This window comes from Heterocephalus glaber, unplaced genomic scaffold (genome assembly GCF_053883595.1).
Source record: "Heterocephalus glaber isolate CG9 unplaced genomic scaffold, H.glaber_assembly_v1.0 deba00001666, whole genome shotgun sequence".
Classification (NCBI taxonomy): Eukaryota; Metazoa; Chordata; class Mammalia; order Rodentia; family Bathyergidae; genus Heterocephalus; species Heterocephalus glaber.
This window is the reverse complement of record NW_028258406.1, coordinates 22,761,121-22,786,380: the sequence shown is the minus strand read 5'-3', so window position 1 is coordinate 22,786,380 and position 25,260 is coordinate 22,761,121. Positions and strand designations below refer to the sequence as shown.

General features: G+C 39.7%; 2 protein-coding genes and 1 pseudogene across 9 annotated transcripts in view; 2 read left to right on the top strand and 1 right to left on the bottom strand.

Annotated features, from left to right (window-relative positions):
• The window catches only part of Nek5 (NIMA related kinase 5), an 85,517-nt gene that overhangs the window by 15,359 nt on the left and 44,898 nt on the right, over positions 1-25,260 (top strand). For all 8 annotated transcript variants that reach the window (XM_087197375.1, XM_021257803.2, XM_087197373.1 and 5 more), the window contains 4 exons: positions 18,059-18,156; positions 21,917-22,000; positions 22,080-22,150; positions 24,149-24,235. In XM_087197375.1, coding sequence (XP_087053501.1) covers positions 18,082-18,156; positions 21,917-22,000; positions 22,080-22,150; positions 24,149-24,235 — 317 coding nt within the window. In that variant the 5' untranslated portion in view covers positions 18,059-18,081. The remainder of the gene's footprint in view (positions 1-18,058; positions 18,157-21,916; positions 22,001-22,079; positions 22,151-24,148; positions 24,236-25,260) is intronic.
• LOC101711633 (histone H3.3A-like) lies at positions 10,981-11,825 on the bottom strand. The gene has a single exon (XM_021257805.2). It carries the CDS (start codon positions 11,754-11,756, stop codon positions 11,346-11,348), a length of 411 nt encoding a protein of 136 aa, XP_021113464.2. The 5' UTR covers positions 11,757-11,825; the 3' UTR covers positions 10,981-11,345.
• LOC147822292 (U2 spliceosomal RNA) lies at positions 16,598-16,778 on the top strand (annotated as a pseudogene).

Below are 25,260 nucleotides of genomic sequence, written 5' to 3'. Positions count from 1 at the left end.
TTTCTCTTTTATTTTGTTTGTTTGCTTGTTTGTCACAAGGTCTCGCTGTGCACCCCAAGCTGTCCTCCAGCCCCCAGTCCTTCTGGCTCAGCTCCCCGACTGCTGGGATTGCAGGTCTTGCCACCATGCTCCACTATGGTTTTAATTTTTTTCCCCTTGCATTCATTCTCAGTCCCTCAACAGTCAATGATAGGTGTATTAGATTTGCAGCAATAACAACTTCCAAATTTCACGGGCCTACACTAATACACATCTGCTTCTCATTCATATTACATGCTGGCTGTGGGTTGGCTGGGGTCTGAAGCCTGGGTTCGAGGCTGAAAGGACAGGCTCAGACTTAGTGTCCTGTGAGGGTGAGAAAAGAAGACACAGGCCCCATGGCACTACTCTCATAGGATGTGTGAGGCCCTGCATGTCTTGTTGTTACTGGGCTCTGAGGTCCTGGGAGTCTCCTTCTAGAGGTGGTTTCTGGGTTCTTCTTATGTTAAACAATGAATTAGACAAAACAAGCACAAAAGGTAGCAGGGTTTTACCTTTCCTCTAAAGGAAGGAAAAGGAACAGTCTCTGCACAGCAAGTTTGGGACAAGTGAAAGTAGGAACAAGCACACTCGACAGTGTGAGAGCAGACTGCTTTGAAAGCTAGAACACAGTAGCTGTGCTCAGTGACAGCTGTCTTTTTGTATCACTCACTATTTGAGCTGACATCAGGTTTTGGTCATTCTATCCAAAACTGCTTAGGTTCCTTTCCTTTATTTTCTTTTTAAAAAAAATTTATATATTTATTGGTACATTTAAGGTATACAGTATGTTTACATTTATCATTGGGTGCTTGTCCCTGTACATGATGTATCTTAGTTCTTATTTTTTCCCCCATTACCTGTCCGTCCTTCACCCCCTCCACCCTTCCCTATTTACGTAGACTTTGTTTCCATTTTTTTTTCTTTCTCATAATTTTTCCTTTCCCTTCTTCCCTTTCCCCTTCCCCTCCCACCAACCCTACACCTTTGGACCTTTTCCTACTTCAAATTATCAGTTATTCATTTTAATCATTTTAATCCTTATTTACACTTTCAGTCTCACACTAGAGAAACTATTCGGTATTTACACGTGTGTCCTATTTATTTCACTTAAGAGTATGGCCTCAATATGCATCCATTTAGCTATAAATGACTCTAGTTTCTTATTCTTTATGGCTGAGTAGTACTCCATTTTTTAAAAAAACCACATCTTCTTTATCCAGTTTCCAGTTGATGGGCACTTGGGCTGTTCGCAAGCTTTAGCTATTACAAACTGTGCTGCTGTAAACATAGGTGCACATATATAGCTGTGGTATGATTCTTTTAATTCTTTGGGGAAGATACCCAGTAGGGGAATAGCTGGGTCAAATGGGACCTCTAGTCCTAGTTCTTTGAGGTATCTCCATACTGACTTCCACAGTGGTTGCACCAGTCTGCACTACCACCAACGAATGGAGAAGGCTTCCTTTCTCTCCACACCCCCACCAGCATTTGTTATTGGTTGATTTCTTGATAGCAGCCATTCTTTGTGGGGTGAGATGGAATCTCAGTGTTGTTTTCATCTGCATCTCTTGAATGACCAGTGATGTTGAACATTTTTTCATATATTTATTTGCTGCTTTTACTTCTTTGAGAAATGTCTGTTCATTTAGAACAGACATTTTTAGAAAGACCTATTTTTGAATTGGGTCTTTGAATATGGGGGATCTGATTTTTTTCAATTCTTTATATATTCTATATAGTAGACCTTTGTCTGAGGTACAGCTGCTAAAATTTTTTTCCCACATTGTAGGTTGTCTCTTAGCTCTGTTGGTGGTTTCTCTTGCAGTGCAGAAGCTTTTCAATAAGATGAGATCCCAGTTGTTGATTGTTTGTGCTAGCTCCTGTGCTACTGAGGATTTGTCCATAAAGTCTTGTCCTATGCCAATGTCTTTAACAGTTCTACCTAACTTATCTTCCAGCAAGTTTAGTGTTTCCGTTTTAATATTTAGATCTTTAATCCACTTTGATCTTAGTTTAGTGCATGGTGATAGGTAGTTTTAATCTTTGGCAGGTTGAAATCCAGTTTTTCCAACACCATTTATTGAACAGGATATCTTTTCTCCAAGGAGGGTGATTGGCTCCTTTGTCAAGAATGAGGTGGCTGAGTATGTCTGGAGTTGTTTCTGCATCTTCTAATCTATTCCACTGATACTCAGGTCTGTTGCTTTGCCAGTACCATGCTGTTTTTATCACAGTAGCTTTGTAGTATAGTTTCAAGTTGGGGATTGTGATACCCCCAGCCATGTCTTTGTTGCCTAGAATTGCTTTTGCTATTCCAGGTTTCTTCTGATTCCAAATGAATTTTTGGATTGTTTTTTCTAGTTCTGTGAAGTACATTGTTGGAATTTCAATGGGCATTGCATTAAATCTATACAGTTGTCTTGGAAGTGTGGCCATTTTCACTATATTGGTTCTTCCTATGCAGGAACAAGGGATATCTTTCCATTTTTTTATATCCTCTTTGTTCTCCTTCAGAGTGATGTAGTTTTCAGTGTAGAGGTCTTTTGCTTCCTTTGTTAGGTTGATTCCTAGATATTTCATTTTTCTGGATGCTATTGTAAAAGGAATTTTTCCCCCAAATTTCTCTCTCAATGGGTCTGCTATTTACATATAAGAAGGCTATTGTTTTTTGAGTGTTGACTTTGTATCCAGCTACTCTACTGAATCTGTCATTTAGGTCTAGAAGACTTTTGACTGAGTTTTTTGGGTCTTCTATGTAAAGTATCATATTGTCAGCAAATAATGACAGTTTAACTTCTTCCTTTCCTATCTTTATTCCTTTTAGTTCTTTCTCTTTTCTAATTGCTGTGGCTAATGTTTCCAGAACAATATTGAACAGGAGTGGTGATAGTGGGCATCCTTGTCTTGTTCCTGACTTTAGCGTGAAAGTTTTCAGTTTTTGACCATTTAGTATGATGTTGGCTGTTGGTTTTTCATAGATAGCCTTAATCAGGTTGAGATAAAGACCTTCTATTCCAATTTTCTGTAGCGTTTTTATCATGAATGGGTGCTGGATTTTGTCAAATGCCTTTTCTGCATCTATTGAGATGATCATATGGTTTTTGTCCTTGACTCTGTTAATATAGTGTATTACATTTATTGGTTTATGGATGTTGAACCATCCTTGCATCCCTGGGATAAATCCGACTTAGTCAGGGTATATGATCTTCTTGATGACCCTCTGTATTCTGTTTGCCAGTATATTGTTGAGGATTTTTGCATCTATGTTCATTAGGGAGATTGGCCTGTAGTTCTCTTTTTGGGTTGGGTCTTTCCCTGGTTTTGAGATCAAGGTAACACTTGCTTCCAGGAATGAATTTGGAAGCCTTACTTCCCTTTCAATTTCCTTGATGAGTTTAAAGAGTAATGGTGCTAGTTCTTTAAATGTCTTGTAGAATTCTGCAGTGAAGCCATCTGGACCTGGACTTTTCTTTGTTGGTAAATATTTTATTACATTGTCAATTTCACTCATTGTTATTGGGGTGTTTAGAATGTCTATATCTTCTTCATTTAACTTTGGCAATTTGTATGTATCTAGGAATCTGTCTATTTCTTCTGTGTTTTCCATTTTATTAGAGTACAGGTTCTCAAAGTAGGTATTGATGATCCTCTGGATTTCTGCTGGATCTGTTGTGGCTTCACTTTTTTCATTCTTAATTGCATGGATTTGAGCCTTTTCTTTCCTTTTTTTGATAAGGTTGGCTAAAGGTTTATCAATTTTATTTATTCTTTCAAAAAACCAAGTCTTTGATTCATTAATTTTTTATATCATTCTCTTAGTCTCCATTGCATTGATTTCTGCTCAGATCTTTATAATTTCCTTTCTTATACGAGCTTTGTGTTTGTTATGCTCTTCTTTTTCTAGGAGCTTGAGGTTCTGCATTAGGTTATTTAACTGAGTTCTCTCTGTTGTCCTAATATGGGCATTCACTGCTATGAATTTCCCACATAGAACTGCTTTCATTGTGTCCCACAGATTCCTGTATGTTGTACTGGCATTATCATATACTTGTAGAAACTGTCTTATTTCTTCTTTAATTTCCTCTGTCACCTATTGGTTGTTCAGGAGGGTGTTATTCAATTTCCATGTGTTGGTGGGAGTTTTGGGGTTTCCTATGTTATTGATCTCCAATTTTATTGCACTGTGGTCTGATAATATACAGGGGATAACTTCAATTCTTTTACATTTTCTTAGATATGTCCTATGAGCTAGCATGTGATCTATTTTGGTGAATGACCCATGTGCAGCTGAAAAGAATGTGTATTCTGATTTTGTGGGGTGGAACACTCTGTAAACATCTATTAAGTCCATTCTTTCAATAGCTTGGTTCAGTTCTAGAATTTCATTGTTAATTTTTTTTCTAGATGATCTGTCTATTTGTGATAGAGGGGTGTTGAGGTCCCCCACTACAATTGTATTAGTGCTTATTTTGTTTTTCATGTTCATTAATATTTGTTTTGTATAGCTGGGGGCATTCATATTTGGTGCATAAATATTTAGGATTGTCATGTCTTCCTCTTGGATTGTTCCCTTCACAAGTATGTAGTGACCATCTTTGTCTCTCTTAATTAATTTTGGTTTGAAATCTACTTTGTCTGCAAATAAGATTGCTACACCTGCTTTTTTCTGGGTTTCTGTCACATGGAGAACTGTTTTCCATCTTTTTACTTTCAGTCTATGAATTTCCTTTTGGATTAGGTGTGTTTCTTGTATACAGCATATTGCTGGATTTTGCTTCTTAATCCATTCTGTCAGTCTATTTCTTTTGATTGGTGAATTGAGACCATTAACATTGATAGTTATAATTGAGAGATATTGACTCATCCTTGTCATGATGTTTCACTGTTGTTGGCTCTTTTATTTCTTATTTTTCCCCCTTTCCCTTTAGTGTCGTACTTTGTGTGATGTCTTCTCTCTGTTGGGCCTCATGGAGTTGTGACCTTCATTGTCTTTTTCTAGGATATTGCTTAAAATTTTTGGAATGTTGGTTTGGTGTTCATGAAATTTCTCAGGTGTTCTTTGTTGTGAAAGTATCGAATTTTCCCATCAATTTTGAAAGATAATTTTGCCGGATACAACAGTCTAGGTTGGAAGTTATTTTCTTTTAGGGCTTGAAATACTTCACCCCAGGCTCTCCTTGTTTTGAGGGTTTGCGTTGAGAAATCTGCCGTGATCTGATGGACTTTCCTTTGTAGGTGATTTGTTTCTTTTCTTTCACTGCCTATAGAATTTTGTTCTTCTGTTGGGTTTCTGGGATCTTGACTATTATATGTCTCAGTGTAGATTTTTTTTGGCTATGGCTAGTTGGAGTTCTATATGCCTCACTTATCTGCATGTCCAATTCTCTACCTCTGTCTTGGAAGTTTTCTGCTATTACTTCTGTGAACAGTTTTCTTATGTCAACTGTACTTTCTCTTGTTTTTTTGTGGACTCCTATCAGTCTTATGTTATTCTTCTTTGCATCATCTAGCAGCTATTGGATTGATTTCTCATGGTCCCTTACTATCTGTAAGAAATCTTCAGCCGGGGATTTAGCTCAGTGGTTTCATCGCCTGCTGCGCAAGCGCAAGGACCTGCATTCCAATCCCGGTAACAAAAAGAAATCTCTGTTTTCATGGTCCTTAACTGCGATTCTGTCTTCTATATCTGATATTCCATCTTCAGACTCTCTTAGTCTGCTCTGCATGCTTTCAATGGAGTTTTTAATCTCCTGAATATCTGTTTGAATCTGTTTCATGGATTCCATTTCTTTCTTATGCTAGGCATTCATGGCTTCCAGCATGTTTCTGATCTCATCTATTTTCTTATCTATTTCTGCTCTAGAGCCTCTAATCATGTCTTTCACTCTGCTCACCATCTCTGTATTTATCTGGGAGATTATTTCTGTTTTGAATTTTTCTAGAGCCTCATGCACCTGCTTTGTTACTTCCTGTGCTATCAGTTCAGGGTGTCCAGGTGGTTGATTATCAAACTTTTCCACCTCATTTCCCCCAGAATATCCCTTTTGTGGCGTGGAAGCCTGCGTTTGTGCCTTGCTTAAACGTCTTCTCATTTTTGTTTTTGGTACTGTCCTTGGTTTAATCCCTGGGTTGATATTTCAAAATTGCTTAATGTAGGCATCTTTGTTGCTTGTGTTTAAAACCCTTGTGGAATGATTGCTTTTCAGAGGTGTCTTCCAGATATAGCTTGTGTTTAGGTTTTGAGACTCTAATGACTCTGTGGCTATTTTATTTTCCTTATACCAGGAAGGAAAACTGATTAGATCAATCACAACATGTTAGCCCAAATGATACAATCAGCAATACCATAGCATCAAGCACAGCTTAGAAAATGACAATTTTTGATAGTTATTAATCTATCACATTTAACTATGTGAATTAAATTAAAACTGAGGACCAGCCCAACATATGTTTATAGTGAATAAACTCTTCAATACAGCAACTTTGCCTTTGGGATGGGGAGTTAGAAGGAGTTGGGGAGGGAGGGCCAGGTAGAAAGATCAGGAAAGATTAACGGTGAGGCCAGAAGACACAGGAAGATCACACAAACTCTAAGAAATTGTTAAAGGCAAGAGGAAAAGGCAGAATGAAACAACAAAGATGTGAACAGAATCACCTAACAGCAACAGAGAGGCTAGATACCGTATTTACTTTCCTTTAAAACTAATGATAGTCAGGAGAAGGAAAAAGAGAAGAAAAGAAAAATAACGGAGAAATCCCAATTCAGTGCAGAAAGGAACAAATGGGGAGATGAAGAACAATGTGGGACAGTGAGAGAACAACTGAGAGAGTGAGAGAAAGAAAAGATAAAAGAAAGAAAAGTAAAAATTTGAAAAGAGTAGAAAAAAGTAAAAATTAAGAATTAAAAATAAGAGAAAAAAAATTTTTTTTTTTTTTGCGAATAGCAAAAAATAAAAATGATGGGCCTCCTTCAGGATATGTCTCTGCTGTCACAGCAGGCAACGTAGGCATCCGTGTGTGTGTGTATACGAGTCAATGAGTCTCAGCAAGCCAGCAGCAGACCTGTGAAATTCAGGCAGATTTCTGGCTGCTAGTCCCAAGTTGAGCTCCCTGTCCTCCTGCAGGGCTGAACTCTGCAAAGTTGCACTGCAGGTTCCAGTTGCCCTTCCCCTGAAGTTATTGCAGGTTTTGATGGGAGGTAATGGTCCCAGGTGATGATCCCTCCATCTTACCAAGTATGGTGGTCTGGTGTGCCTTTATTGTAGAGATTCTCTTTACTTTTCTGCTGAGCTTCATTTTTCATTGAGGAGCCTGAGAAGGCCTCCTTCTGTTACTAACTTCTGCTCTATCTTGTGGCGCTCAGGACAAGGCCCTTTATAATACCCTGTGCCTCTGTAGTGTGGGACTAGGTAGCAGAAGAGCTGGAAGACCAGAGGCGGAGGCGGGGGTGGGGGTGGGGGGAGTGGGACTTGGCCTTGGAGGCGCGGGCGTGGCTAAGCAGAGCGCAGGATGGGGGCGGGGCTCCAAGCCGCGCCTGGGACCTCACCGTGGCGTGGGCGGGGCCCGGGATGGAGCTGAGGAGCTTCACGCTGCTTGTCTCACCTGCTTATGCTGGCGCGGCTTTCTAGTCGCCCTGAGAAGAGCCTCTTTTTCTTTTAAAAAAAATTTTATTTTAGTGGTTTTTACAAAGATTTGTTGCAACATCAAAGTCATTTGTTTGAAGCTGGGCATGGTGGCACATGTCTGTAAGCCCAGCACTCGAGAGGCTGAGGCAAGAGAATTGCTGTAAATTTGAGGCCAGGCTGAAATGCATAGAAAGACCTTGTCTCAAAAAACCAAACAAGGGGTCAGGAATGTAGCTCAGTGGTTCTGCCGCCTGCCTCACAAGTGCAAGGACCGGAGTTTGGTCCCCGGTACCAAAAAAAACAAAAACAAAAACAAAAACAAATGAGGACCCGGGGATGTACTCATGTAGCTAAGCAGCATAGCACCTGCCTGGCAAACACGAGGCCCTGAGTTTGATTTCTAGTACCAAAAAACAGACAACCAAAACAATGCTCATTTGTTTGATAGAAATTTCAGGCTTTCTTGTGAAACACTGAAGTAACCCAAAAATGTATTTCAGAACTCACAAAGCTTAAAAAGAGTAAAGACTAGGGCCATGGATTTAGCTCAGTGGTTCTGCCACCTGCCTCGAAAGCACAAGGTCCCAAGTTTGATCCCTGATGCTGAAAAAAAAAAAGTAAAGATTATATGCAACCAAACAAAACGTACTTCTGCATTTTCTATTTTTTCCTCAGACTCCTTTGGTTACCAGGCTGTTACTAAACATCTTCAGGAAATGCAGGGATCATTTTGTTTGGAATCTTAAGACACATCACTTCTGAACCTTTTGGCTAAGAGCAAGTGTGGAATCTTAAAACACACCAGAACACATAATATTTACAAAGAAACTCTTACAGATACATTTATTGAATAGTTACTGTCAAGAAATACAATTTTGAAATCCCCCCACCCGGGACCAGGGATTAAACTCAGAACCTTGTGCTTGCCAGGCAGGTGCAACGACACTGAGCTATATATCCCTGGCCCACATCTCCCTTTCTTGCCAAATGATCAGAGTGGAAGATGAGATGCTAGCCAAACAGCCCTTTAATTGACTTGAATTTCCATACACTAAATGTGTATTTCAGAAACATGCTAAACCATGAGCCAAATATCAATTTAGTGAAGTGTAACTGCTGTTTAAAAAATTAGGCTTCTGAAACATTAAAAACATCATTACAGGGGGGTGGGAATTTAGCTCAGTGGTTCCACTGCCTGCCTCACAAGTGTAAGGTTCTGAGTTCAATCCCCAGTACCAAAAAAATAAAATAAAGTTAGAACTAAAAACATCATTACCTATCTGTCTGCCTTTTTATAGAAAGCATGTTTGTTCCACTAGAGAATATTCCTATAGATCCTTAATGTAATTTTCTACATGAACATGTAAAAAAGCAGAACAAGAGAACAGCTTTGTATATACTGGGATTTGCTAGTTAGGGAGAATGTTCTCAAGTTCTTTTGGGAAGTCCACATGCAAGGCTTTGGGAACTGTTCTGTGCTTGTGTCCTGGAACTTCTAAATTAACAGACCATGCCTATTTTCCCAGCCAGCCTACCACACCCTAATCTCCTGCCTCATTATAGCACTTGACTAACATTTGCAGTGAAATCTTGGGTTTGATATGAGGACAGTAAGCTTCAAAATATGAGGACAGTAAGCTTCATGAATTTGGGGACTCTGTCTCTTTTGCTCCTCTACATATGGCAAATAGCAGCTCCCTTTGCTCCTTGGTGTGTGGCACATATTAGCTGCTCAACAAGTGAATGGACTGGACCATTTTCATAGACACAATAATAATAATAGTCCATACAAAATGAACTCTGGAGGGCAGTTTTTATTGGACACTAATACAAAACTAAGGTCATGTTTACAGTTTAAATAGCCTCCACTGAGTTTGTTTATATTGTACATTTAAGTTTTCTTATGACTGCTTTTTATGTTTTTAAAGTAGAGTTCCCCTGTGTTTCGGAAAACTAGAGCTGTTGTGATGCCTGTGTGTTTGCTTGGCAAATTGTTGGTACTTGAAACATGAGTTTATTCAAAAGCCTCAGAGAATCTTCTCGTAGCTGACTTGAGAGAGTGTAAATACAGGCTTTATTGACCCCAAACTGCTTAACTCTGAACATAAGAACTAAAACTGTAACTGGGCATATGGCCTATGTCTATAATCCCAGAACTCTGGAGGCTGAGGTAGGAGGATCACCATGAGTATGAGGCCAGTCTAGGCTTCTAGTGAGTTCAGGGCCAGCCTGAGCTACATAAGGAGTCCCTGTCTCAAACAAACAGACAAACAGACAAACAATCAAACCAAAACTCAAGCTCTCATGTTCGTCTTTGGAAAATATGAGATTTTTTTATGGGTTTGAGGCAACTAAAACAACAAAAATATGAGACTCTAGTGATATTTTCCTAGGGCTAAGTTAATTCCATTTAAATTCTTTAACTGTCTCTTATATGGTAGGCAAGTTCTAGGTCTTGGGGATCTGTCAGTGAATCAAATAGACAAAAATACTTGCACTGCTGTATTTATTTTCTTTTGCAGCATCTCAAATAAATATACATTTAATGGCTTTAAAACAATATCAATATATTTTCTCTTTTCTTTTTCTTCATCTTCTCCCTTTTCCCCACTTTCATTTTCTTTCCCTTGCTCTCCTTCTCTCTTTCTTTTCCCTGATGTTATCTCTTACTTTCAGAAGGTTGGCATTCTGGTCTCGGCTTAGCAGGCATCTCTGCTCGGGGTCTCACATAGTTGAAATCGAGGTGTCAACTAGGACTGCTGTCTCTTCTGTGGCTTGTGGTCCTCTTCCGAGCTTATTCACATTGATAGCAGAATTTATTTAGTTGTAATTGTAGGACTTGGGCTCCACTCATTTGCTGGCTGTTGACTAGAAGCTGCTCTCTGCCTTGAGAAGTGAACTTCAGTGCCTGCCATATGGCCCTCAATGGCATTGGGGAACCCTCACTTCCTCTGTCTCTGACTACACCCAGATTTAAATGGCTCATGTAATTAGGTTAGGCCCTAACTAACTGGATACTCTTTTATTATTATTATTTACTTAAAACCAACTGATTAAGACTGATATGCTGGTACACACCTGTAATCCTAGCACTCTATGAGGCTGAGGCAGGAGAATTCCAACTTTGAGCCCAGCCTAGGTAATTTAGGAATTTAGTAAGACCCTGTTACAAATTTTTTTTTTTAACAGTTTAATGTATTTTAATAGCAAACTTACAGGAACAGCACAGAAAGACAGACAACATTAAACACATGTACTAGCATGTTTAAGACAACTCAGAAAAATATAATGACTAGATGGAATCTACTGTATGATAAAAATGCTACAAACACCATTTAGTTGCCGTCAATAAGAAATTTACTTGTTTAAAAAAAATCCAAATGCTGGCATTGTCCAGAAAAATTTAACAGGTTTATTTATAACTGTTATAAAGTTGAACTGCTGAAACTTGTTCACTGAAACATTTTGACTTGCATTAATGCTTTACATTCCCGCATTAATATTAAAAATTCACACACAAATGAAAATGGAAAAACTGCCAATATCTGATTTCTGTCCCCTGTTTTCCACTCGCAATCATGTACTTAGGTACCTTTTGACCACATGGAAAAAAAATATCTAACATTCAGAACTACCAATAACAGGAAGAAGAGAAAAAAACTTTTTTGAGAATGAAATGCTTCCCCCCATAATGGACTCTTAAGCACGTTCTCCACGTATGCGGCGTGCTAGCTGGATATCTTTTGGCATAATTGTTACACGTTTGGCATGGATGGCACACAGATTAGTATCTCCAAACAGGCCAACCAGGTAGGCCTCACTTGCCTCCTGCAAAGCACCAATAGCTGCACTCTGGAAGCGCAGATCTGTTTTGAAGTCCTGAGCAATTTCTCGCACCAGACGCTGGAAAGGGAGTTTGCGAATCAGAAGTTCAGTGGACTTCTGATAACGTCTAATTTCACGGAGCGCCACAGTCCCAGGCCTGTAACGATGAGGTTTCTTCACCCCTCCAGTAGAGGGCGCACTCTTGTGAGCGGCTTTTGTAGCCAGTTGTTTCCTGGGCGCTTTACCACCAGTGGATTTGCGGGCAGTCTGCTTTGTACGAGCCATGGTACAGGGACCTCCTTACCCCCTTCTCCCTCAGCTGGAGCTCGGCGAGCTGGAGGCGGCGCTGTCCTTACCCACTTCTCCCTCAGCTGGAGCTCGGCGAGCTGGAGGCGGCGCTGGCGTTGGAGAGCGGCGGCGGCGCGGCGGCGGCTGTGAACACCAAAATTTTTTTTTTTTTAATTTATTGATTTTGTTTTGGTACTGGGGATCGAACTCGCGACCTTGTGCTTGAGAGGCAGGCGATGGAACCACTGAGCTAAATCCCCGGTCCTGTCACAAAATTTTTAAAAAGGCCTGGGAGAGTAGTTCAATACAAAGGCCTGAGGTTCAATTCACTATATCACTACCCAAAGCAAAACAAAACCAGAAAACAGCTGTTTAGTAACTTTAATGCACCAGCAAAATTTTTTTGTTGCATAATGTAATGGTTCTGCCCTCACTCGAGGGGAGAAAGTTATATAAGCCACTGTTTGTACCAAGTCTGCCTTTTCCCACTGTGGAGCTTACATTCTTGGAGGGGATGGGGAGAGAAGGAGAAAAGATGGAAACATAATTAAATTAATAACTACATTATTTAGTATGTTAAAGGCAGTAAGTGCTTCATACTCAGAAATAGAATGGGGTGAGGTAGAGTAGGGTGTGGTTTCAAATAGGATACTCAGGATGGTCTCATCGTGAAGGTGACATTGTAGCAAAGATTCAGAGGAGATGGGGAGAGTCCTCCTGTATTTTAAAAGGAGCTTTGTAGGCTAAGGAAACAACCCCTTGCAAGGCTCAAGGTAAGAGGAAGCCCAAGGTGTTGAAGGACCATCCAGGGTACTGGAGAGGCAGTTTGCCATGGGTCCTGGGCATCTCTCTTCAGTTTTTGCTGGGAATGCCAAACCCTGACCACTGTGGGCTTGGGCTTTTTCTCAGGAGGTTGAGTGCAGTGAATGACTTTGGGGGATGAGCTGACATCCCCCCAAGACAGAGAGCAGGCTTGGCCACTGCTCACTGTGAGCCTGGTGGCTTCCAAACAGCACTCCTCTCAGGACGCAGGACTGGAAGTTGCAATCCTAGCAGCAGGAAGGGTGGCTTGCTTTCAATTCCTAACACAGCATTCTTTACTTATCACATGTCCTCAGTGTAAGTTTGTTGATGAGAACTATATCTGTCCTTTAAAGAAAGGAGCAGGGAAAATGGAAGTGTTATATGAAAGAAGAAACAGTTTGTGAATTAGGACTGAGGGAAAGTATTGTCAGGTCACCGATAGCCACTTCAAAATTGATATAAGCTACTTGAAACAAAAAGGTAGAACAAGAGATGAGCATGGTGGTGCATACCTGTAATCCCAGCACTTGGGAAGATGAGGAAGGAGGATTGCTGTGAGTTTGAGGCCAGCCTGATCTATGTAGTGAGACCTTGTCTCAAAAAAAAAAAAAAAAAAAAATGCTAGCAAGCAATAGATCTTTAGCAAGAAATTCCAGCATTTAGTGAGTATTAAGTAACAGTAGAGGAAAATATTAGAAAGTTAAACAACTACTTATAAACCTGATTTTGTGTGTTTTTTAGGCATTTTTATGAATTCATCCAAAAAACCTTACTTTATTACCTCTTTCCTGTGCTTGGTGCAGGGAATACTGTGAATATAAAACAATAACATGGAGTTTGTCTACAGAGCCCATATGCTAGTGAAGAAAAAATAAGTTAGTACAAGCTCTTTTTTCTAATGAGTTTCTACCTGGTGGTTGGTTGGTTAATGACAAAAGCTAGATAAAGTAGGAAATGTTATTTCCTGTTTTATTTTGGCTGCTGTAACAAAATACTGGGTAGCTTTTTAAAAATATATGTTAATCATACAAATTAATTGCGTTCATTTTGGCAGATTCATACATGCAGAGAATACAGTGTTAGGTAAATGGTGAGACCCAGTAAAGAACACAACCAGCCTGAATCTGGGGGTTCCAGGCGGGGCCTCCTGCAGTAATTCCAAAGGAGAAACCGAGTTTAGTCTATTGAGCTGGGTCTTTTACAGATAGGGTTGGGGGTAGTGAGATGGGCTTGGGTGGGGTGACAGAAAGTGGTGGTGAGACTGAGAACGGCTGAGTATGTGGCTACAGAGGGGCTGTGAGCAAACAGGTGGGGCAGTGTCTCCTGTCCAGCAGAGTTGGCACTGTTCGGATGCTCAGGGCTGTGGGATGTAGGAATGGGCTGTGGTTGTCTTGGAGCTCAGGAACTTGGGCGGCTGGGATTGTCAAATGGGTCAGACCTATCACATGTTTGATGGTTTTCGTACACACACTCATCATGCCCCCAGATAGCTCTTTTTAGGCGTTGGGCCAACTGACTGTCACCAGACTGGGTCTGAAAATGGTTAAGGAACATAACCCACCCTACACATAAAATGGGCCCCCAGGTTCACTGACTACTGTCACGGAAAAAGAATTTTCTGGTTGTGTAAGTTAGAGGCTCTGAAGCAGAGTTTTAGTACAGTAGACCCTCAACTTACAAACTGGATCCATTCCTGAGGGCTGGTTGTAACTCAAGTTGGTTGTAAGTCAGTACAGCTGAGATCTGGATGTTTACCTGGGTACACGCTGTAGATAACAAGAGGTGGATGAATGCTCCATTCACCTAATTAACCCAAGTTGTTCGTATGTCAGGCCAGTCATAATGTGAGGGTCCATTGCACAACTCAGAGAAATAGGGTGCTGGCCCTCAAGAGAGAGAGGCACATCATTTCCTGGAATAGGGAACATTTATGCTTCTCTCAAGGGGGTGGAAACCTCCAGAAAAGGTGGACCATCTCCACAAGGGTACTGGCCCATTTTACAGGTATGAGCCCAGGGTTTTTTGTATGTATGTATGTTTGTATGTATGTATGTATGTATGTATGTATGTATTTATTTATTTTTCAGGCAAGCGCTGTGCTGCTGAGCTACATCCCCGGCCTGGTTTTTTGGGTTTTAAAGATGGATAATTTAAGCATTCTTTGAATTCTCTCAGTCTGTTCCTTTATCTTAGGATCAGGCTCTTGCTCTTTCCTTTTTTAAACTGAGCCATTCTATGGGCTTTTCAGTGTACCCAAGGAATTTCAGGTGTGATGGGTCTGGTAGGGAAGGAGCCTAAATTTAATTAAGGGATGATGTGGGTCACCCTGGATAACGTCAGCTGGGGCCCAGAAGTTGCAGTCTTCTTTTTTTTTTTTTGTACCAGGGATCGAACTCAGGTCCTTGTGCTTGCACAGCAGGCGGCAAAACAACTGAGCCAAATCCCCGGCCCAGTCTTCTTAAAAGTACAATTTTTCATTTTGAATTCCTTGTCTCCTTTCTCCCTGTTATTTCTTCTATCCTACCTCAAATCCAGGCCTTCATGCTGAGCTATATCCCCAGCCCTTTTTTGTTTTGAGACAGGGTCTCATTAAGTCACTAAATTGCCAGGGTTGGGCTTATACTTCTGATCTGCCTGCCTCAGCCTTCTGGAGTGCTTGGATTATAAGTGTGGGCTATCACATCTGGCTCTGTGTAGCTTTTCCACAACAGACATTTATTGTTCATAGTTCTGGAGTCCGAGAAGTCCAAGGTCAAGATACTGGCAGATTCAGTATCTGGAAAGAGTTCACTTTCAGAGTCCTCACCTGGTGGAAGGGGAAAGGAATTTTTCTTGGGCCTCTTTATGTTTGTTTTGTTGAGACAAGGTCTCACTGAGTAGCCCTGGCTCTTATTTGGCCTCTTTTATAAGCACATTAATCCTATTCATGAGGACTGAGGGCTTTGCTTTCACTGCTTACTTACCTCCCCAAACCCCTGTATCTTAATACTGTTATTTTGGGAGTTAGAATTTCAATATATAAATTTTTAGGAGGTACAAACATTCAGATCACAACAACCCTATTTTTACATGTAACTATACAATCATTTATCAAACTTTGATGCAAGGCCAAGGCTTTGTCTTTTTAGTCTTCCTTGTATAAGCTATATTCCTTGTTTAGAATTTCTAGTTTCCTTATTCCCAGTGTTACTGGGGTTCTAGGGTGCTGTGGGCTCCTTCTACAGAATATTTCCCAGGTTCTTGGTGTCCTAAACAAAGAATTGGACAAAACACATGAAAAAGGTAGCAAGATTTTACATTTATTAAAGGTAGGAAAAGAAGTATGCTCTGTAGAGTGGGAACCAGCCATGAGAAAGAGAGAGCACAGCGGCAGTGAGGTCAATGGCAGCTATCTTTGATACCTCCCCGCCACACACACACTGATGTCAGATCTAGGCTGCCCTATCAGAAAGCTCCTTGATCTTGTGCCAGAAGAACTGAAGATAGCATTTTCTGATTGGTGCCTAGGTGCAGGGCTTGGGCACGTGTATACTGGGTCTCCAGTATTGGCACATCACTTCAACTTGCCTAGCTGGCTGGCCACGCCCTAATCTCCTACCTCACTAGCACTGTGGAAGAAAGAGGTAGAGAGATTGGAAGTTTGAGCTCAGCCTTGGTAACTTAGCAAATTAATGAGACCCTGTATTAAAATAAAAAATAAAAAGGGCTGAGAATGTATTTCATTGCCAAGGCCTTGGGTTCAATCTTCAGTACTGGGTGGAGGATTTCCATGTGGAGTAAGAATTTATTGAGTAATTTGTGTTCACAATTCATTTAGAGCTTTTCAGGTATGTTTTATTTGTTCCAATTAATGTTCAGGTCAATGTTTTTGTTTTTGTTTTTGTTTTTTAGATACTCACTTTTACTGAATCCTAAAAATAATTCAATGTAGTTTTTCTAATTTTTTTTGTAGAAATAATTACATTTTTCTTTTTCCATCCATATTTCATCAGTTTATGTTTAATAAATAATAATTTATGTAATAAATGACAGTGATTTCCAGGCCTTTTGGCTGAGATCAAGTACAGTATCTGTTCTTATCTGTTTAATATCTGATATGTCCTCTATCTAAGGACAATATATTAAATGGATTTTTGGAGCTGGGTCATAGAATAGGAACTTGCTCCATCTACTCTGTACATTGACCTGGTATTACAGTACCTCCAGGAACCCTCATGGAGGGAACAAAAAAATTTACAGTGACAAGTATAAATGACATATACAGACGTGGGAGCAATGATCTTGGTAAGAATCTGTTTAATTGGAAGGAGTAGAGGTACTTGGATATCATAGAAAGACTGGTAGCCAGTAGTGGTAAATTTGAGTGGAAAACAGTAATAGGATTGACCAGTTATCTGGTTAGTAGGTTAGGCAGAAGTCAGGTAGTACAGTTTCTTTTCTTTTTTTTTTTTTTTTGAGACAGGGTCTTGTATATTCTAAGTTGACCTTGAACTTTCGACAATCACCCTGCCTCAGCCTCTCGTGTGCTGGGATCACAGGTGTGCGCCACTACACCTGGCACTAGGTAGTATAGTTTTTATTGTAGTCAGCAGCATGGTTGTTTTAATGCCATATAATTATAAATTTATACCCAAATTCAAGAAGGGGCTATTAATTCTTCCTGGGATATTAGGGAAGAGCTGCTATTTTTATATCTGGTTTCTAATCTCTTCTAAGAATATAATAGTCAATATTTATTGAACTCTCATAAGTGTAGGCATTGTTCTAAACATCTGGCGTGAATTAACTCATTAAATCTTTCTAACAACCCTAAGAGGAAGTTTCTATATTATTATTTCCATTTACAGATGAACTAATGAGGCACAGAGAAAGTAACTTACCTTGAATTACAAAGCTAAGAAATGAAAGTGGTGGGCTGGGTGCGGGTGTGGCTCAGTGGTAGCATGCTTGCCCTGGACCTCATCCCAGCACTGCAAAAAGAAAAATAGATTGATAGATGAAAGGATGGAAGGAAGGAAGGAAGGTAAGTGGTGTAGTGGGATTAGATCTCATTCCTTTTTTGTGTATGTGCTACTGGGTACTGGACTTAGGGTCACTGCGCTGAGCTACATACCCAACCCTCCTCCCTTTTTTTTTTTTGTACCGGGAATCGAACTCGGGATCTTGCGCTTGCAAGGCAATGGGTGGCACCACTGAGCTAAATCCCCGCCCCCCCCGCCGGCCCCTTTTTATTTTTAATTTTGAGATAGGGTCTCACTAATTTGCTAAATTACCAGGCGGGCTTGAACTTACAGTCCTCCAGCCTCAGCTCCTCTGAATATTGGGATGTCAGGCATAGGCCACCACATTCCAGTCCATCTTGATTTTATAGCCAGAATATTTAACTATTATATTCTGCACTTTTCTGTTATATTTCCCACTTTCTAAATTTGAAAGGCAAATGATTGATAAATATCTGATATTCTTCCAGTACCAAAGGATGCCTTTTCTTACAGAGAACAACAGACTGTTTATTGTAATGGAATATTGTGATGGAGGGGATCTCATGAAAAGGATCCACAGGCAACAAGGAGTGTTATTTGGTGAAGATCAGGTAAAAACTTTTCATTTGCTTTTTAATTTATGTTAATTTGTTAACATAATGTTAGTTTAATTTAGATTAATTTGTGTGTGGGTTATTACATTTAGAATGTCATAAGTAGTAGACCATGTTTATGTGAAGCATAGTTTTAGGTAGAAAAATTCAAACCAAAAAATAGTGGATCAATATTCTTGGTAGATTTTGTCTAGAATGTTTGCAGTTGAACTGAAATTGAGACTTTTTCTCCCACCCCTTCCTACCTCTGTCCTTCCCTCCCTGCTTTTGTGTTACTGGGTATTGAACCCAGGGCCACACACATGCTAGGCAAATGTTCTAGCACTGAGCTACAGCCCCAGCACTTTTTATTTTGATGTGGAGCCCTTGCTAAATTGCCCAGGTGGACCTCAAACTAGTGATCCTCCCCTCAGCCTCCTGAGTGGCTGGGATTACAGGCACTGTAGGCCTGGCCAAGATTTTTTCTTAAAAAAAAAAAATGATGCTCTCTCTGTATAGCTCACATAGAATGCCTCTGAGATCAGCCTTCATGGCTAAAAAAGAATCTGAATGTATATGTTCTTTAGGCATTTTAAATGTAACATATTTAGAACTTCACATGTTTTTCTTCTACCATTTTCACCCCATTATAAAACAGCTTTCCACTTTGCCAAGGAGAATAGCCCATCTCCTTAGCAATGCCTATTTAATTTCATTGGTCATTTTTGTTATCATCTGTGGTGCTTGGGATGGGATCCAGGGCCCTGAGCACACTAGGCAAGCGCTCTAACAGTGTGCTGTGCCCCTATCCCATTTTGTTGGTTATTAAGAGATGGAGAGAAGAGGTGAAATATAATGACCTCAGTCCCCATTTTCTCTCCACAAACACTTTTTTCCACTAGACTCTGCGCTTTCTTTGGAACCCTCAGGGAGCTGTGCTCTTAAAGGACACAGGTTTGTGTGTGAGTACGAATCCAAAAGAGGTCCTGTGTGACTGAGGGGTGAGACCACTACCTTAAACAGCACACAGGAATGGCTCGCTAGCTTTCTTTTGGCCATTTGTTTCTTTTAGCATTTAAAAACATCATGCCCATGTAATTTACTCCTAGAACTGAAGTTACACACCTGTAATCCCAGCACTCAGGAGGTTGAGGCAGCAGGATCTCAGTGAGTTCAAGGCCAGCCTGAACTACACAGTGAAACCATGCTGTCTCAAAAATCCAAACAACTCCCCCCAAAAGTAGAATATTTTGAATGTATGAATTATCAAGGAATATTAATCAAGCATTTTTCCTAAATTCATATAGATTATATATTAAAATCCATATTTACAGAAACCCTCCTTTCTTTTTACCTAGGTGTTATTTTGCCACATTTCACAAAAATGTTTTTCAGGAAAAAATTTTAATTATATTTCTCTATGTTAGGTCTTTCCTAACATGACAGCTGACTCTAGAATTTGGCCTTTTTTCTTCTGTTATTTCCTCTTCCCATGTAATTTCACAGACAAAGAAAAAGTGAAATTTCAGGAGTTTAAATGAATCTCTGTAGCCACACAACACACTTTAATAGATTCATGGCCAACTAAGATTAAATCCTAAGAAATCAAATTGAGCTTTTTTTCCTCCTTTTTATGGAGCACTAGGAATGAAATCTTTGGGCTGCCAGCCCGTGCTCTACCACTGAGCTACATCCTCAGCCCCAAACTTTAAAAGTAGGGTATTTGTTGGTTTTATATTAGATATGTAGTTATTTTATTTTTACTGTAATTAATATATATAAATTATACAAATTGATGGGTTTCATTGTAGTAGTTATTTTGTTACAATTTCTTCTTTTTAATTTTCATTTTTAATTTCAATTTTTATTAGTATATATTTGCAATACATAATGATTACATTCATCATGGGAAGTTGGTACATGTATATAACGTTAGGAAAAAGGAGGAAAAAACAAAGATATGAGCTCAACAGGACAAGTTTATTTCAGAACAAACCTGAGAGGGACCACCATGGCACTTAGACCAGAGCAGTAACTCTCAAACAGGCTCTAAGGTCTCTTATAGTGTCCTGAGCATAAAAGGGGTCTGTGAAAGGAAAAGCTCAGAATGGGACTTTCAAGGGGGAGAGTTCAGTAAAAAGGAGTTGTGGCTACCTGTCAGGGATAAGGCTTGAGAAAAGACAGGAGCAGGGCTGAAGAATGATGGGAGTTATGGGGTGTAGACACAGTTACTGGGCCTTATTAACCCATGATAATGTATACATCGTTAGCAGGTGTAAAAGCATAGCAGGATGGAAGAGGTTTAAAGTGGTCTCTGGTCAGCCTAGGACGGTGGCAGTTGGACTCCTTCACATAACATTTCTTAATTCTTTTTACTTCCCTTTTCCTCACCTCCTTGCTTGCTCCCTCTGTCTCTTGGTTTCTTTCTTACAATTTCCTTTGCTTGCAGACTTAGTTAATTTTCTCATTGCTGAGACAAAATACCCAACACCCACAAGTTAAAAGAGAAAAGGTTTATTTCAGCTCATAGTTTATGGAGGTTTCAGTCCATAGTTGGCTGGCTCCAAGGCAGGGTGGCATAACACAGGGGCATAGCAGAGGAGAAATAGTCCATGGCATGGCAGGTAGAAGGCAGCAAGCAGCAGCAGCAACCTGCCTTCTTTCTGTTCCTTATATTCCATCCAATGTGTAAGCCTATTGATTAGTACTGCCCACACCCAGGGTGGGGCTTCCATTATCCACCCCCTTAGTCCCAGTATCACGCACTTAATCCACATTTACACACTCTAACCCAGCCACCTTTGAAACTCCCCATGTATGAGTACGCAAGGCCTTGGGGGACATCTAGGTATAAGCCTTAACACAGACTTTGTCTTTGCATATCCATTTACACATAGGATAAAACAGTTCAATTGATGTACTAAAAAGACTGATTGAATAACTACGAGAAAGAGACCTACAGGAAATATGTACTGCAACTTTAAAAATATATATTTGTAGGAATAAAATCACACCTTTACATAACTTATTATTGACTAAACAGTTTTTATTGCATTTAAAAATACTATATTTTGGGCCGGGAATTTAGCTCAGTGGTTCCATTGCCTCCCTCGAAAGCACAAGGTCTGGAGTTCGATTGCCGGTACCAAAAAACAAACAAACAAACAAACAAACTAGATTTTACTGTTCTTATTGTACTTTGAAGCCAGGGCATTCACATTGAGCTACATCCTCAACCCTTTAAAAAATATTTTTATTTGTATTTTGAGACAAGGTCTAAGTTGCTGAGTTGCGCAGGCTGGGGTGGAACTTCTGATCCTCCTGCCTCTGCCTCTCAAAATTATTACAATTTTTAACAACCTTGCAAATTCTCCATTTCTCCTTCTTTCACACTCTTCTTGGCACCTTCTGTTTCACGAGAAGAAAAACTCAGTGGTACCAGGATTATCAGGGTTATAGGAAGCATAGACAACCACTGTATTTGCAGTTGGCAACCCAGTGTTAAATAAGAAAAAAGAAAATCCTGAATGGCCTCTGTATCTCCCTTGCTTCTGTTTATTTTTTTTCTGCATGAGATTCCCTTTGATATTAATGGAGTTTGGATTGCTCTTCTGTACCTCCATTTTTTAGCTGAAAAGTGAAAATAATGTATCTTTACTGGCTTTGTTTCTATAATCACACATACAGTATATTATTTCTCTTTTTCACATGTTATCGTGAAGACATTTCGATGACTACCAGACACTTCAATTGTTTTGTTTTGTGTTTCCCGCTGCAGATCCTGGCTTGGTTTGTACAAATTTCTCTTGGCCTAAAATATATTCATGACAGGAAGATATTACACAGGGACGTAAAAGCTCAGGTAACCACTCAGAAGACTAAAACAGAATGAATCTTTCATTGAAATATTTCAAATAATATAACATTTTCTCCATTTTTAGAACATTTTTCTTTGCAAGAATGGAATGATTGCAAAGCTTGGGGACTTTGGTGTAGCAAGAGTCCTGAACAAGTAAGAACCTTGAAAAATTATTTTTTCTTTTCATTCAAAATGGCCAAAGGGGCTGGGAATTTAGCTCAGTGGTGCCTCTGTCTGCCTCGCAAGCACAAGGTCCCAAGTTTGATCCCCGGTACCAAAATAAATAAATAAATAAATAAATAAATAAATAAATAAATAGGATATTACAAACTTGGTTGTCTGAGTAATTTTAGGTAACTTTATATAAATGCAGTCTGGGCATGGTGGCACAGGCACCTCACAAGCACTTTGGGAGGCTGAGGCAGGATGATCACAAATCCAATCCCAGCCTGGACCTTGTATAAAAAATAAAAGTTTTAAATCGGGTATGGTGGCACATTCCTATAATCCCAGCACTCAGGATGCCGAGGCAGGAGGATCACAAGTTCAAGCCCAGCCTGGGCTGCATAGTGAGTTCAATGTCAGTTTGAACTACATACTGAGACCCTAGTTCAAGAAATAAAAAATTAAATAATTATTTAAAAGGCTAGGGATGTGACTCATTGTGAAGGCCCCAGAGTCAGTCCCTATTACACTCACAAACACACACACAAGCATTAAATCATTCAAATGTCTGTAATTAAGATTCCCAACATAAATTGCAGCATAATAAAATGATGGTGGTGATGTTTGGTGTGATACAAGTTTGTTAAATATGGGATGTGACTGTTGTATGCATAAAGCTAGTGAGAACTTAGTAAAACATGCAGGTTTACATGTGATAGGGTAAGGCACCGGTGCAGCTGTTTTGGAAGACAATTTGGTTTAATATCAGGATATGTTTAAATGTCCTATTTCTGGAAATTTATTCCAAGAGAATAATTTGAAATTTGAAGTAATTTAAGTAATAATTTAATTATTTAGTAAGAATTGGAAAATAGTTATTTAAATTTAATAAAATGTTTATAATATTTTCAAAAACATTTAAGGTTTTGAAAACTTCTTGGTAACCTAAGGAAATACTTCATTATATTAAGTAGTTTTTTGGGGGCTTTTTTGTTTTTTTTTTTTGGTACCAGGGATCGAACTCGGGACCTTGTGCTTGTGAGGCAGGTGGCGGAACCACTGACCTAAATCCCCGGCCCAAAATCAGAATACACATTCTTTTTTTTTTTCTGGTACCAGGGATCAAACTCGGATCCTTGCGCTTGCTCAGCAGGCAGCAAAACCACTGAGCTAAATCCCTGGCCCAGTTTTTTATTTTTTGAGATAGGGTTTTGATATGTAGTTTGGGTTGAACTTGAACTCACTATGTAGCCCAGGCTATTCTCGAACTCATGGTGATCCTCCTGCCTCAGCCTCCTGAGTGCTGGGATTACTGGTGTGTGACACTATGCCTGGCACTTCATTATATTAAGTAAAGAAAATGGAATTCTGAATTATAAACACGTTATTATAAACATACTATGGTGATAGTTATGTGAAAAATATATGTAGGAAATACTAAAATTAATTTTTAAGGGAATTGTTTTGAGGTTTTAGACTTTTTTCTTTTTTTTTCAGTACTGGAGATTGAACTCAGGGTCTTGTGCATATTAGGCAAGTGCTCTATCATTGAGCCACACTCCCATTATCAGGATGTATATTTTCAAATAGATATTTTATTTTATTTCATTTTCACTAGAGGTAAATCTATATTTTAATACCCCCAAATTATATTTGTGGGGGTAGCTGGACATGATGGGACATGCCTGTTATTCCAGCACTTGGGAGGCTGAGGCAGGAGGATTGCTGTGAGTTCAAGGCCAGCATGAACTACACAGTGAGACCCTGTCTCAAAAAACCAAACAACAATAACCAAAAACTGTGTGTGGGTGAATTACAGGTTTAAAAATCTACTGATTTTATTACGCTGTTGTCAATGTACAGTGTTTTGCTTTCTTCTAATACATGCATCAGATTTTGTTATGTTTTTACATTTTTCTTGATGTCCATGGCTTTCCTACTCCAGTAATAAACCACAATGTTTTATGATTTAATGTAATTTGCCAGTTCCATGGAGCTTGCTCGAACTTGTATTGGAACACCTTACTACCTGTCCCCAGAGATCTGTCAGAATCAGCCATACAACAACAAAACGTGAGTTGCTGGCTATGGGTTTGGAAGTGTCAGTAAAATCTTTTAGATGAGACTGAATTAAGATTCCAGAAGCTAAAGTTCTAATCTCCTCTCTCTTTCTTCTGGTACTTTTGTAATTTCACTTTTTCCTGGTGTGAAATGGGGATCCCAGTGACTATCCCTGAAGCTTTTGGCCTTATTTATTTGTTTGTTTTTTGAGACAGGATCTTGCCATGAGTTCAAGGCCAGCCTGAGTTATGTAGTGAGGTCAAAGCCAACATGAACTACATAGTGAGACCCTGTCTCAAAAAAAAAAAAAAAAAAGGAAAAACATGCAGATATATTTAGCACCCCCCCCCTTGGAGATGTATATATGACACCCATTTGCCCTGGTGAGTTTGGCTTCAAGCTGTGCAGTAACATAGCTGGGATGATACTGGAAAGAAGGTAGACAGTGGAGAGTGGAGTTTAGCCCTACCAGGTTGAGTCCTGGGTCAGTAGCATTGTTTTGTTTCCTTGTACTGCTTTTTAAGAATTGGAGTCAACGTTTAAATATTGAAAGATTCCAGAGCCAGGCATGGTGGTGCACACTTATGATTCCAGCACTCGGGAGGCTAAGGTAGGAGGGTCACCATGAGTTCGAGGCCAGCCTGGGCTACATAATGAGACCCTGTCTCAAAACAAAACAAAAAGAAAGAAAGAAAAGAGTCCAAAACATGAAGGTTTGGTGCTTCTGAAAATTGGAAGATCTTAGCAGTAATCAGCTGGGCAGCCACTGGCATCCCTAGATTAGCAAATCATACCCTGATAGCCATAGTCCTCACCAACCGTGCCCCATTTAGCCCCAAGTGGCTTCATTACTTTCCTGAGACCTCCTGCCATGTACATTACTAGGGTGGCCACAGAGGGTGCTGTGGAAATAGAAGTTTTGGGCCAAGGAATAAGCACCAAACAATATTCTGATAAATGGCCACTGAGTTTCTAGAAATTCTAGAAAGCAGTTTAGATTTGTTTCCTACCAATTTATACTCACCTTCTATTGTCAA

Bases quoted from the DNA above. Each gene is read 5' to 3' on its own strand.
- LOC101711633 (XM_021257805.2), bottom strand. From the start codon at position 11,756: ATGGCTCGTACAAAGCAGACTGCCCGCAAATCCACTGGTGGTAAAGCG.